Below are 15202 nucleotides of genomic sequence, written 5' to 3'. Positions count from 1 at the left end.
TTCGTTCATATATTTTAATGGCTGGTGAAATGTCATTTGACTAATTGTCTTTTAAACCCACAGACCGAAACTGAACAGATGACAAAGATGTAAAATGAAATTTAAAAAAATTAGTTAAAACTGGTAACCATAGTAGGTTGCACAGCATCACTGTAAGACTATTTATAATGCCAGATATTTTATATCGATTCTGTTGCTGCATGCGTCATTCCATTCGGGGGAAAAAACTGAAGTGAACCATTTAATCATCCAGAGTGTATAGCAAAAAAAAATGGTACAAGGCATTTCAAGATTACAGACAGTTGGACTACAGGAGGACTATTTGCAGCTGCATTCAAGAAACCTCAATTATATGCACTTAGTGATGCAAGAAAAATCCTGCTGAAAATAACAATTAAAAAACCCTTATAGAGTTTGTTTTATTGGAAACTGTGGACCTCTGCTGTTAATTGGGTGCCTTTTATTAATGGCATGTTACATCGGAAACGATTAAGAACCAATAGAACATCTTTGGAAACTTGTAGATCACATGTTGGCATCTACTGGACATCATTAGATTTTGGAGTGTGGTTCTGAAGATGTGTAGATAATTATTTGCTATTATAAAAACCTCTACGTCTTTGGGAAGATGTTTTACTAGGTTTTGGAGTTTTGCTTGGGTAGATTTGTTCTCATTCCACTACAAAAGATGTTAGTAAAATGAGGTACTGACTTCTTCATGAAGCTGGCTATGTGCATTATCATGCTGGGAAGAACCACATATGGCTGGAAAAGTCAGGTGTCCCAATAGATTTGTCTATTTTGTTTTGAATGGGTGAGCAATGTTCATATGTGACCATTTTAATAAACCATTTTCATAACATCCTTTACCAGACATCACAAGGGACTGAAAAAGAGAACGCAAGTAAGAACCTTCAAGCCACTCTGAGCATGAAGAATGGAGATGACAAAGATATTCTTTACTGTGTGTTATGAGATCTCGAGGCCGTTGCCAGTCCCATCACACACAGGTATACATGATGTTTTGTACATTGTGTGTATATACAGTACACTGGAGCCTGTAATCAAATACACGCATCAAATACCTATCTGAAATCGTTGTACTTAAGGACGCTTTGAGGCAGTACTCGAAATAAGAGTTTTATTAAAGATGAGTGCACTTCTATGGTGAAAGAAGTTGCACTCCGACAGCATTTTAATACTTGAGTCTGCACTTGGGACCCATTGAGCAGTTAGTGGGTGGAGCTTATAATCACAGGTTTGTTTTCGCAAAAAAATTTGTTGGAATTGTGGCAATATAAAAGGAATTTTGTCGGGGGTAAGGAATTGTCTCAGTGTAAATGGGATTGTGGCAGTGAAAGGTATTGTGTTCATTCATAAGGAATTAATGAATATAATGTGAAAGAAACCGTCAGTATGTAAGGAACTGTGCCAGTGTAAGGGCTTGTGTCCATGTGTATGGAATTGTGTCAGTATATAAGGAATTGAGTAAGGAATTGTCAGTATATAAGGAATTGTGTTACTATATGAGGAATCGTGTCAGGATATAAGGAAACGTGTATGGAATTGTGTCAGTATGAAAGGAATTGTGTCAGCATATAAGGAAACGTGTAAGGAATTGTGTCAGTATGTAAGGAATCGTGTAAGGAATTGTCAATATGTAGGGAATTGTGTTACTATATGAGGAATGGTGTAAGGAATTGAGTCAGTATATAAGTAATTGTCAGTATATAAGGAATTGTGTAAGGAATTGTGTCAGCATGCAAGGAATTGTGTCACTATATAAGGAATTGTGTCAGTATATAAGGAAACATGTAAGGAATTGTGTCTATATGTAAGGAATTGTGTAGGGAAATGTGTCAGTATGTAAGGAATTGTGTCAGTATGTAAGGAAATGTGTCAGTATCTAAGGAATTGTGTAAGGAAATGTGTCAGTATGTAAGGAATTGTGTCAGGATTTGAGGAATTGTGTCAGTATCTAAGGAATTGTGTAAGGAAATGTGTCAGTATGTAAGGAATTGTGTCACTATGTCAGGAACTGTGTAAGAAGTTGTGTCAGGATTTGAGGAATTGTGTCGGTATGTAAGGAATTGTTTCAGTATGTAAGGAATTGTGTCAGTGTGAAAGGAATTGTGTCAGTATGTAAGGAATTGTGTCAGTATGTAAGAAATTGTGTCAGTATGCAAGGAATTGTGTAAGTGTGTAAGGAATTGTGTAAGGAATTGTGTCAGGATTTAAGGAATTGTGTCAGTATGTAAGAAATTGTGTAAGGAATTGTGTAAGGAATTGTGTCAGGATTTAGGGAATTGTGTCAGTATGCAAGGAATTGTGTCAGTGTGTAAGGAATTGTGTAAGGAATTGTGTCAGTATGTAAGGAATTGTGTCAGTATGTAAGTAAGTGTCTGTGTGTAAGAAATTGTGTCAGTATGTAAGGAATTGTGTCAGTATGTAAGTAAGTGTTAGTGTGTAAGAAATTGTGTCAGTATGTAAGAAATTGTGTAATGAATTGTGTCAGGATTTAAGGAATTGTGTCAGGATTTAAGAAATTGTGTAAGGAATTGTGTCAGGATTTAAGGAATTGTGATGGTATGTAAGGAATTGGGTCAAGATGTAAGGGATCATCCTGATGTTTTAGGAATCGTGTTGATGTGTTAGAAATTAAGTTAATATAAAACTAATTGTGTCACTGTAAGGAATTTTGTTAATGTGTTAGAAACTGTCAGTGTTTCGGGAATTGTTTCTATGCATAAGGACTTGTATCAGTGTAAAGAATTGTTAATGTTAATGGAATGGTGTCAGTGTGTGAAATATGTGTCAGAATGTTTCAATTTTTAAGGTATTGTGGCAGGATAGAAGGTATTCGGTCCGTGTGAAAGGAATTGTGTTAGTGTGTGTAAGAAAGTTTGTTAATGTGTAACGATGTGTTTCAGGATGAAAAGAACCATGTCAGTGTGTAAAGTAGTGTGTTAGTGTAAACAATTGTGGCAGGGTGCAACTTTTACTCTCTGCTCAACTACATTTATGATTTAATATATGTACTTTTAACTTCACTATATTTGAATGAACAAAAACGTTACCAATTAACAACACTCTCGTACCCACATCTGCTGCCTGTGAGCGACTTTCTAGTTCCTCTACTTCTTGACATGATCCTGTCATTTTATTTGTTAATTAAAGATCCTTTTTTGAAAGATCGCTTTACTACTTTGTCTGACCGACTTGTTTGATCTTCTGGCATGTTGTATGTTGATGGTTAATCCAGTGTCGATGTGTACAATTCGATTTGTATTTCAGAAAACCTCACATATCAACAGTTTTTGGTTTTTCGTTAACACGTGTCTTGGTGTTGAGGACCGGTGCGTCTGTGAGCCTGCGTTCAATATGAATAAAATACTGTTCAAATCAGATACCCGAAGACTTTTACTCAAGTCGTTTTGGAACTAGTGATTTTTTAACTTGTAATGGAGTGAGTTTTGCAGTAAGGTAGCTTTACTTTTACTCGAGTACGATTTTCAGCTACTCTTTACACCTCTGTCCGGATGTAAGCGTCCATGGGGAATGCGCTTGTAATGATTCGTAAGAAGTTTCGTCAGCCAGGCTTTGAAAAAGGATTTCACACTTCATCGAACATTCCAAAATCTCAGTGCAAACGTTCGACGCAAGTGTGAAAAAGTTACTGTAAGCGGAGATTTGTTTTACAGTTGTACTGCAACATAAACAAACCGCACTGTGTGATAAACATGTTGATTTTGGAGAGATTCGCCGCCACCTTGCTGGACCCTTAGATTTAGCGGTAGCACGCAAACCAAACAAACAGCTTCAATTCTCTTGTATTCTGCCTTCAAGCAAAAAATAAACCTTATTATGCAAGATTATTCCATATGCATTACTGATAATGATAAATGTAATTAAACTAGGCTAGTTATACAGCTGATGCTACTGTAGCTCTTTTTTATAGTTTCTTTTTTTTGGTTTGCATAAAAGGCACTCCAGTTAGCATTTTGTCTTCAGGATAGGGGGCTGGTGAAAAAATATCTATGAAAGCATTTCAAGCATTTTATTCCATTCATTAGGGGGAAAAAAAGAAGAAGAAGGTGTTTCCTCTGATAACACGCCGGTATTTTTCCATCTGCACCCTTGTGAGAGCTGAAAACGATTTCTGACTGCTTCCTGAGCCTGAATAGGGGTTTCGGGTCGGAGCAGTCGTTTCAGGCGTTACGCGCTGACATCTGGGTGCGTGTTCAGTGCGGCGCTTGGCTGACTGAGATCACCGTGAAAGCCAGGAGAGAAAGCTCTGAGCGACGGCAAGAAATTATCCCGTCAGACGGAATAAATAGGGCTGAGGTTTATGATTTGAAACGAAGGCCAGCCTGCTATCACCCCGTCCAATGCTACAAAATGTTCCATCCTAAATGACAGTTTTTTGCTCTTTTTTTATTTCTTCATTTGTTCGTTTCGTTTGTCAAGCTATTCCTGCAACAATTTTATTCTATTGAACAAAAAAAAAAAGGAACTTGGTTGTTTGTGAGTCAAGTTCTCAATTCTGACTTTTTAGATAATACAGATTCATTTTATGCACTGTAATTTCCGGACTATTAAGCGCACAGCCGTATTTTGGGAATCGCCTGCCGTGCATATTTCCGGTATTACTGCATGTGTGTAAGACCGAGGAATATGTCCTTATTATTTTCTGATGCTCATTTCTAAGTTTCTTTGACTAACCCGTAACGCTGTTGCCAAGAAAAATAAAAAAGCACGAGTTTTGGAAACCTGTCTGTGCTTATATGATTTCTGTTGCAACTGGAGTTAGTGAGCTCTCCCTTCACCCAGACTCAACACGTTACAGCGGCTTGTATCTAAACAGTAGCTACCAAGAAAGTCATTGTTCACTGTCTTCCTCCTTCCTTTCACAACTATTTCTCTCGGGAGTTTATCTTTTGGCATCGTCGTGCGTTTAAAAAAAAACGTTTTTTCTCCCGATGCCGTGCAGTTCAGAACACAGATGAGGTGCGTTTTTTCATTTACGTTCAGAAATTTCATTGGTCTAATGTTATGTGGTTCAGTTTTTTGGCTTGAAGTTTGTGAAACCGGGAAAAACCCAGGAAAAATTCATAAATTAGCCGCTTCGTTGTTTAAGCCACGGGGTTCAAAACGTGGGAAAAAAGTAGCGGTTTATAGTCCGAAAAATACGATAGATAGATAGATAGATAGATAGATAGATAGATAGATAGATAGATAGATAGATAGATAGATAGATAGATAGATAGATAGATGATAGATAGATAGATAGATAGATAGATAGATAGATAGACAGACAGACAGACAGACAGACAGAAAGACAGACAGACAGACAGACAGACAGACAGACAGACAGACGGAGAAGAAGAGGGAGGAAGAAGGTAAGAAAGAGAGAGAGAAAGAGAGCGCCGTGATTAGTTTCCTTTAACACCACATAATCAGGATTTGCTCGATTCTTTAAACAGACGCAGATTAGATCATTTGTGGTTAATAATATACACTGTGATAAGGACTGTGTTAATTAACAACCTTATCTGTTCAGTTTCCTAATCAGAAACACACACACACACACACACACACACACACACACACACAGAGCGATTAGTTTGATCAGTTAAAAGGAGAGTGTAAAAAGATGGAGGATCTGCTTCTCTCTTGTACATGAGAACAAACCGTTTCTTTCGGCTTTTGCAATAGAATTAGGCGTTAACATGAAAAAGAAACACTGACTGGATTACAAAAGTCTGCAAACCGGCAGGATCCAAGAAATCTCATTTATATTCAAATTACACACAGAGACTTGGACAGTTACAGTGTAGTTTCTCTCATGATTAAAAAAGTTTTAATGCCATGTGTCTGTACTGCCTCTGATTTATACATCGCACAGAGAAACACAAATCAATGACAAGGATGAAAATGTTTATAATAACAATTTATGTAATCATTTATTTTTACACTTTTCTTTCTCAAATTCTTTCTACAAAGCTGCATTAACTTCAAATGTTTATTTATTGTCCAATGAATTTGACAGCAAAGTCGCTAACTATGCAGTTAACAGTCATAACTAGGATCACTACTTTTAGTATCACTATTAACTCACTTTTTTATTTATATTAGATTTATTATTCTCATTATGACATCAAACTTCCTGTAAAAAAAAATAAATGAAGAATTGTACATATACATTATATGGACAAAAGTATTGGGACACCTGACTTTTCCAGCCATATTCCCCAAAAAGTTGGAGGCACACAATTGTATCAGACGTCTTTGGATGCTGTCGCATTACATTTTTTTCTTGATTTTACTGATAGACCCAAACCAGCTTCATGAAGATCTATTTTACATGGGTTGGAAGATATGGAGGATCTTCATCTATAGCTATAGAGCTCGGACGTCAACCCTATTAAACTATGAATGTGAGAGCTGAATGTGCACCTCAGGCCTTCTCGCTTTTTCTCAACTACATCAGTACCTGACTTTTAACACTCTTGCGGCTGAATGAATCTCCACAAGCACAGAAAGGAGGTTATTGAAAGAGCAAATGGGAACTAAAAGTGGAACGGGGCGTGTAGTGTATGCGAAAGAGGGCAGATAGCGCTATACTCCGAGCGAGAGTTTTCCGCCCTGTGCCTCATTTTAAAGCATTCAATGTCAAAATATTGACACGCAGCGAGATTGTTTTCAAATCTCAAGAAAAAGGAAACGCTACACGTAACACAGGACCCACTCAGACTCTCAGTCTCCCGGAGTGTCCCGGATAAAACTGTCATCTTAGGTAAGTGACTGTCGCTGTACCTTTAGTGATCATTTCCTGGTATAGAAATAGAAGCGATGTGGAACTGTGGAACACCCCAGCGGTTCCCTGAATTCCGGTTCTGACGCGACCCGCCATTCCATTCCACCCCCCACCCCCCGCCAGCGCAATTCGCTTAATAGCCAATAACATTATTCAGGCTTTAGCAAAGCTTTGTGAAAGGTTATCATGGAGCCGTAAATTGAGCATAATGAGGCGGCGCAGATGAGGGAGAGGGAGAATGCGTCTTGTCTGCTCTGCCTTTACCGAGCAGAAGTGAAATTGATTTTGTTCTACGTTACTGGAAAACCGCTAAGTGCCTCGTCTTTGTTCGTAATTGTCCAAGAGACACGGGCATCAGGCTTTTCTTAGTCACACACAGTAAGAAGTTCTCTCTCCACACACACACACACACACACACACACACACACACACACACACACACACTCACACTTCTCAGCAAGGCTGTCTGATTCTTTTTGCATGTGTGTATGTGTGGTTGTTTTAAATTATGCAAAATAATTATAATAATTTGTATAAATTTATTTAAATTAATATATATATATATATATATATATATCATTATTCATACTGTTATTTTAATATATTTAATATTATTGTGTTTTTGTAATAAAACAATACATTTTGGGTTTTTTTCCCACCAATTATGATTGTATTTTTTTGTTTGTTTTTTTTACTATACGGCTAAAAGTATTGGGACACTTTTTTTTTTTTTTTAACAAACCTATTGCACACCTTTTGGTTGAACATGATCTCTGACTGCACCTCAGACCTCCTCACGTTCTCACCTACATCACCACCTGATTTCACAAACGATCACGTAACTCCATGAATCAACACAAATCTCCACAAGCGCACTCCAAAATCTAGTGGAACATAGCAACCTAATTGTCACTAGTGGTGTCCAGTAGATACCCACATCTGATCTATGATTTTCCAAAGATGTTCTATTTGGTCCTCAATCATATCAGACAAAACTGATCCAGGTGTGTGGAAAAACCATGTGTAAAAAACTAAGTATGCCTCATGGTTCAATAACTTGAATCTCCTTCAGCAGCTATAACTTGAAGTCATTGTCCTCTGTATGACTTTATCTGTCTTTTACATCATTGTGGAGGAACCGTGGCCCGATCTTTACCATCTACACCGATCAGACATAACATTACCACATTATCACATTGAGCGTTAAAGTGAAGAACACTGATGATCTCTTCATCATTGCACCTCTAAGCGGGTGAATTTATTTATTAGGCAGCAAGTGGACATTTTGTCCTCAAAGTTGATGTTAGAAGCAGGAAAAATTGGCGAGTGTAAGGATTTGAAAGTTTGACGAATTGTGATGTCTAGACGTCTGGGTCAGAACATCTCCAAAACTGCAGCTCTTGTGAGATGTTCCTGGTCTGCAGTGGTCAGTATCTATCAAAAGTGCTCCAAGGAAGAAACTACGGTGTTGAAAACCGCCATGATGGATACATCCGGCAATTAAACCCGTCCGTGTGGAAACATAGCAAAAGTTTCATTTGGTGTCCTGATGATTTACATAATTTATTAAAGAATATTTTTACGAGCTGCCGTGTCGTCTGAAAATGTAACCAGGCGTGTCTGTTTGAGCGACTGGCTGAAAGTTTTATATCCATGAGTTTAATAGACATGAACAAGTTCTTCGGAAAACACGTCGACCGTCTTTAAAAACGTGTCTGTGTTCTGCATGCTCTAGGTCGAGTATAGTGTCAGTAATAATAAACATAACATTTGCATAAAGCATCAATATTTGTTTATGCGCATGTTGATTAGAGGAATAAAAACGTGAAAAGTATTTATTTCAGGTGCATTTAGAACAGATAGAAATGTGCGATTAATCACGAGTATTATAAAATATTATAAAATATTTTATTCGATTGCCAGCAATAATTTATATATATAGACGTATAAAAACACCAACATTTTGTACATTTTCATAATATATATTTATATTGTTTTAATGTTCGATCAGAGACCGAAACTTTAAAAACTGGAACTGTGTGAAAATTTATGTAGGATTTTTATAATAAATAATAGAGTTTTAAATGTCATTTATGATTCGTTGTATAAATTGATTTCTTTCTCAATGTGAACAAAAGTGAATTTAAATTTGAATTAAAAGTTAGTGACGAGAACTGAGTGAAATCCTATCGGACAATTCTAAAAGACCAGCCCTGAAATATTCATCATTCTTGAGCTATTCTAGGGAACTGTTGTGTGTATGTGTGTGTGTGTGTGTGTGTGTGTGTGTGTGTGTGTGTGTGTGTGTGTGTGTGTAGATCGGATGTAGCAGTCGAGCTCTGTGACCACACACCACATTTGTGCACTGTGTCAAATGAAATGAGAGTCTGGGCAGCGTCTCCGACGTCACCCCCCCGTCTACACGTTTCCAGGGTGTTACGCCGTTTCTCACACAAACGCCACGGCGTTAGCGTTCCGCTAATCACACACACACACCAATCTGTTTCACTCCCAGTGATGGAGAGCAGAATTACTCTGGCAGCAGATAAAGGCGTGTTTATATCTCTGGTGCTCTCGTGCTTCACATGATGATGGAACACGAACGCTGACCTGAAAGGAACCGATGAGTTCTCGGACCGAGTCTCGATTCTGATTGGTCGATCATTTATCCTATCGCAGAGTCACAGCTGCACGTCACAGGTTATGACGGACGCTTGCGTTTGTAGGTTTTCTTATCGGTTATGGAAGGGATCTCCAGTGTCACAGCATTATCGGGACAGTATTGGACACCTGACTTCTCCAGCCATATGTGGTTCCTCACCAAAATGTTACCACAACGTTGGAGGCACACCATTGGTTGAGAAGTCTTCGGATGCTGTAGCATGAACTTTCACGTTCATTTAAACCAGCAGATCCCATACCTGAAAATCCAGCATGACCACACCTCTGTCCTCAAAGCTATTAGGATGAGTTGGAGTTTGAAGATCTCCTGCTTTAGAGCTCTGACACTCAAACCTCAACACCTTTGAGATGAATGTAAGCAGTGACTGCACCCCAGGTCTCCTCATCTGCATCACTACCTGACTTTACTACATGTGGTGGAATAAATCTTGAACAAATCTCCACAAAATCTAGTGGAACATCTTCCAAAAAGTGTGGATGTTATTATAACAGGAAATTGAGACTAAATGTAAAAATTTCAAAACACTAATTTTGTAAACATCTCATTCCACATTGTCTCCATTTGTTCTTATTAATAACCTCCATTCTGGAGAGATGTTCCTCTAGATGTTGTGGAGATTTGTGGAGATTCATTCAACCACAAGAGTGTTAGTAAGGTCAGGTAGTGATGTAGGTGAGAAGGTGAGGAGGCCTGGGGTGCAGTCAGCGTTCACATTCCCCCACATACGGTTGAGGTTTCGAGCTCTACAGCAGGAGATCTTCACCCATGTGAAGGAAAGGGAAAAAATGTCATGCTGTTGCATCCTAAAACATCTGAATAACTTTGTAATAGTTTGAGGAAGAGATCATGTGTCCTAGTACTTCTCTTCTGGAAGGATGGAAAAATCGTGAAACTCACCTGTCCACGCTGATGACGCATAAGGTCATGATGGACGCCGTGCAGCACATGACGTCCATCCCGATGAAGACGTTGCAGAACGCTTCTCCGAACAGCCATTTGCCGCCGGTGAGGTCGGTGGCGATGGCGAAGGGCATGACCCCGAGCGCGACGGACAGGTCGGCGGCGGCGAGCGACACAAGCAGGTAGTTGGAGGGCTGCCGGAGCTTCTTCACCACGCACACGGCCACCACCACGAGCGCGTTCCCGATCACCGTCACCGCCGTGACCGCGGCCAGCGCCAGACCCACGGCCACCTTCTCCACCGGCGCGAACTCGAGCGGCCGCTCGGCGCACGACCCGTTGCCCTCGTCCCCGACTCCGACCCCGACACCGACCCCGACCCCGATCCCGACTCCCCCGCCGCGGAACGTGCGCGAGGAACCGCCGGCGACGTCATGATCCCGAGCCGCGGAGAAGAAGAGCGTGGAAGCCGACGGAGACGAGTTGAACATCTCTGGCGCTGGAAATCCCCGGCGGTGTGTGTGTGTGTGTGTGTGTGTGTGTGTGTGTGTGGAAAAGGGGGTATATGGCGCGCGACACACCTCTCCAAGAGCGCATGCTGAACCGCGAGCGCGCATTCCCTTCCTCGCGCGCTCAGAGTGTGTTTTTTTTGTTTTGTTTTTTTACCCCACGTTCAAAAAAACATTTAAAAAAGCAATTAGATGAATACAAATGATGGACAGATCAGGAGAAAAAGGAGGAGGGGGGGGAGAAAGGAATAAGGTTTGGAGAGGGGGAAAAAAGCGAAGCGCGCACGAAGAAGGAGGGAGAAGGAGCGATGCGCGCGCACTCGTTCATACGCTCTCTCTCTCTCTCTCTCTCTCTCTCTCTCTCATTCTATCTATCTTTCATTTTCTCCCGCTCTCTTTCCATTACATCCTTCGACTTCGTTCCTACTTTCTGTTCCTTCCTTCTTTTTTCTCCTCCCTCTTTCCCTAATCACAGCCCTCTTTAATCATTCGTTCTCTCTCTCTCTCTCTCTCTCTCTCTCTCTCTCTCTCTCTCTCTCTCTCTCTCTCTCTCTTTCTTTCAATCCTCTTTGTCTTCCTTGAACACTTTCATTCTTTCTTATCCCTCGTTTTTGTCTGACTCTTTACTCATCCTCTCGCTCTCCATATCAATCTCTCATTCTCTCTTTCTCTCCTTCCATTACATCTTTCCTAAACTTCTTTCCTTCTTTCTGTCCCTCCCACTTTTTCTGTCTCCTCCTCTTTCTCTTCATCGCACTCTTCACTCTCTCTCTCTCTCTATCTCTCTTTCTATCTCTCTCTCTTACTGTATTCTTTGTTCTTCTTTGTCTCTCCTCCATCTTCTCTACCTCTCTCTCTCTCCTGCTCTAATCACTTCTCTCCCTCCGTCTGTCTCTATCTATTCCTCTCTTAAATCTTTCTCTCATTTTCCTTTATCTCCTCTCTCTCTCCATCTTTTCATTTTTGCGCCTGTTATTTTCTGTCTTAATCCCAATGCCGCTAACCTCCTCTTTTCTCCTTTTTCAATCCATCGTTCTTTTGATCACTCTTTTTTGTTCCCTTTATAATCTCTCTCTCTCTCTCTCTCTCTCTCTCTCTCTTGATTTATCTCCTAATTCTTTTATTACTCATTCCTCCATCATCTACCATCATTCATTTACCTGGTCTTCTCTTTCTTTCTTACTTTCTTTTCTCTCTCTCTCTCTCTCTCTCTCTCTCTCTCTCTCTCTCTCTCTCTCTCTTGGTTTCAGCACACACACCTGTTTATCATTCATCATCTGATATTAAGCACAACCTCATAAATCTTGTAAAGTGGCAACTCGCTCTTTTCCTCTCTCTCTCTTTCTCTTTCTCTATCTCTCTTTCTTCCTCTGCCTCTTATCCCTCCCTTCATCACTTTCTCCTGCTTAAATATCTGTCTTAGTACCTTCACTATCTATTTCTCTATCTTCTCTCTATCTCTCTCGCTCCCTTTCTTGTTTTTTCTCTCTTGTTTTTTCTAACTTGTTTCTCTCTCTCTCCTTACTATCTTGCATTCTCTCTCTTTCTGTCTCTCATTCTGTTGCTCTTTCTGTCTTTATTACTATCTACTGCTCAAATATCTGAGTATTTTGCAATTTCTTTCTCTCCTTTTCTCTCTCTCTCTCCTCTCTCTTTCTCTCTTGCATTTGTTCTCTCTCTCTCTCTCTGTCTCTCTTTTGTCACTCTTTCTGTCCTCCTGTGCAAATATGTCTTAGTATTTTTACTATCTATTTCTCTCTCTGTCTTTTCCTCTCTCTCGTGCTCCCTTTCTCTCTCTTTCCCTCATTCTCTCTCTCTCACTCTATCTCTGTCTGCCTGTCTTTCTGTCTCTTATCCTGCCTTCATCACTACTTCTTGCTTAAATATGTCCTAGTACTTTCACCATCTACTTTCCTCTACTCTCTCTCTCTCTCTCTCTCTCTCTCTCTCTCTCTCTCTCTCTGTGATCATGGGAGAAACCCTTGGCTGTGTTTGTTGGCTCTTTGCCTGTTAGATAAAAGTGACATTTTAATGAGTTCTTTACTTCATTTAACACCTTGATTTTCACTTCAACACTCACATAAAGTCGCGTCATCTCCCTCGCCGACGTCCACATTCGCATGCGACTGCAAAACCTTTTGGATTTCAAACCGAAACAAACAAAACCCTAAAATTAACCCTCTGAAATGTAGTCAGGTTCTGAGAGCTTCACTGCTGAATTTATTCATTAAAGTATCTCAGATCTTCCGTTACGTTTTTCACAATTTAAACACTCTACTAAAAAAAGTAGTGGGAAACAGTGAGAATAGTAAACTAGATGAAGAGAAATGACTCAGATCTGACGTTCTTCCCCAAACTGATTGATCTGGAGCCAAACAATTATCCGTTCACTTAAACAAGAAGATCCAAAAATCTGTTTAGGCAGGCCATGTGGAACAAAGTGCATAAAGACACCTCCATGAAGATATGCTTTACATGGGTTGGAGTGGAAGATCTTCAGCTGTAGACCTCTGAACCTCAACCCTATCAAACAGGATGATCTACATCAGTACCTGAGTTTCTAACACCCTTGTAGCAGAATGAATTTCCAAAAAAATCTAGTGGAACATCTTCCCAGGAGTGGAGACTCTTATAACAGCAAATGGAGATTAAATAATGGAATGGGATGTTGAGAAACCGCATAACAATGTCATGGTCAGGTCCAATTTTCCATATGAGACACAACAATAATAAATATTCACTCGCTACACTGCGTCCAATTTTGTGCACACACAAGCATAAATCAACCTTGAAACCCCCTCCACATCTGGTTTCCACCCCCCAACTACACCTTTCTGAGCATCACCTCACCCTCAACATCACCAAGCCCCCAAATCCGTCCTCCTCTGAGCCTGTGGCATAATCATAGATTATATTATTACATCAGGTTTCACCCACATCACTTCTGACACATTAATATCGAACAACACGACACGCAAAACGTGGCTGAAAGCTTTATACATCCGAACAGGGAGAGAAAAAAGTGCTGATATTCCTCCTGAAAGGAGCGAGTGCATAATTCAGACTGATGTGTGAAAGTACGGATTTGCATACCACACACTTTTGTAGTGGAACGTGTATCTGTAACGAAGAGGAAAAAATGGAATGATGTTCTCTCTCTCTTTCTCTCTTTCTGGCAGCTCATCAACTGTCACTGTGATTATTCGTGCAGCAGAACAGCAGCTGGGTCACCTCACCTGAGCCGTGGTCCTGGGGAGAGAGGATCAGATACAAACCGACAGCTTTGTCACACACTTGTGTGACAGAATGCGTGGGCCGAGACGGGGGGAGGACGATCTGTTCTCACTTTCTGGTCTGCAGGTGAAACCGAAGCCGGGTCTCGCTGCTGGTGTGGAGACGGCTGGCTGTAGGAGACGTGGGACTACCTACTAAAAGAGTGCTTACTTTTGCAATTTTCATGTCAGATTAAAATTTGCATATTGATTCAGTTCTTTTCTTTTTCTTCTTCTACAAGAGCATCTCTGACTGCCTTCATGCATTTCTATATTTCATGTATCATTTCTATAGAAACGACTTACACAGGCACTTTTTTTGTATAACAATGAACAAATAAAACAGGTTTTTTATCTGGGTTTTTAATAAGAAAAGCATCAATTTAAATATTCATTTATGTAAATTACACACTTATCTAAAGAGACTCCAGCGTCAGAAGATTTTCCAAAAATGAAGGTTTACGTTATGCGTTTTTTTTCCCCCCACACACGTTTCTAGCTGCAAAAACATAAATGATAAACGGAGCAAATTTCTCCGTCTGAAAATGTCTGAAAATGTAAGAAGTATTTGTGTAAAATTCTATGAATTCAAGTAAAAAGTTGTCAGAAAAATTAATTGTGAGGTAAAATACTGATACCAGAAAAACCCACTTAAGTAAAATAACGAATAACTTCATTACTTCCCACCTCTGAAATTCCCACTATGAGGACCCCTACTGGACAGGGGTGTAAAGTAAAAGAGTAAATGTACTTTGTTACGGTACTTAAAGTCATTTTTAGCTACTTTCTAGTTTCACTGAGAATCGAAGGTAGAAGCAACATTTACTCTCCACACAACTACATTTAGGATTCAATATATGTACTTTTTACTTCACTATAATTGAATTGACATTAAACGTTACCAATTACATTTTCTAATCGGTCAGTCAGCTATAAAATTGTGGTTTTACTTTATCTAAAATGATCTACTTTCACTTGTCTCATTCATAAAATAACAAAGATTCTTCTACTTTGTGATCTG

At 39.7% G+C, this 15202-nt stretch overlaps 1 protein-coding gene and 1 long non-coding RNA gene across 2 annotated transcripts in view; one reads left to right on the top strand and one right to left on the bottom strand.

Moving 5' to 3' along the window:
- The window catches only part of htr7c (5-hydroxytryptamine (serotonin) receptor 7c), a 50434-nt gene extending 39543 nt beyond the window's left edge, over positions 1-10891 (bottom strand). Inside the window, exon 1 of the mRNA XM_046841201.1 lies at positions 10398-10891. Coding sequence (XP_046697157.1) covers positions 10398-10891 — 494 coding nt within the window. The remainder of the gene's footprint in view (positions 1-10397) is intronic.
- On the top strand, positions 10780-14396 carry LOC124380332. The gene is made up of 2 exons (XR_006924662.1): positions 10780-10915; positions 14089-14396. It is a non-coding gene; the product is annotated as an uncharacterized LOC124380332 (long non-coding RNA).
- Positions 14397-15202: the final 806 nt, after the last annotated feature.

The sequence above is a fragment of the Silurus meridionalis genome, chromosome 27 (genome assembly GCF_014805685.1).
Source record: "Silurus meridionalis isolate SWU-2019-XX chromosome 27, ASM1480568v1, whole genome shotgun sequence".
Lineage (NCBI taxonomy): Eukaryota > Metazoa > Chordata > Actinopteri > Siluriformes > Siluridae > Silurus > Silurus meridionalis.
The sequence above is the reverse complement of the archived record's forward strand: the minus strand, read 5'-3'. Positions and strand labels throughout refer to the sequence as shown.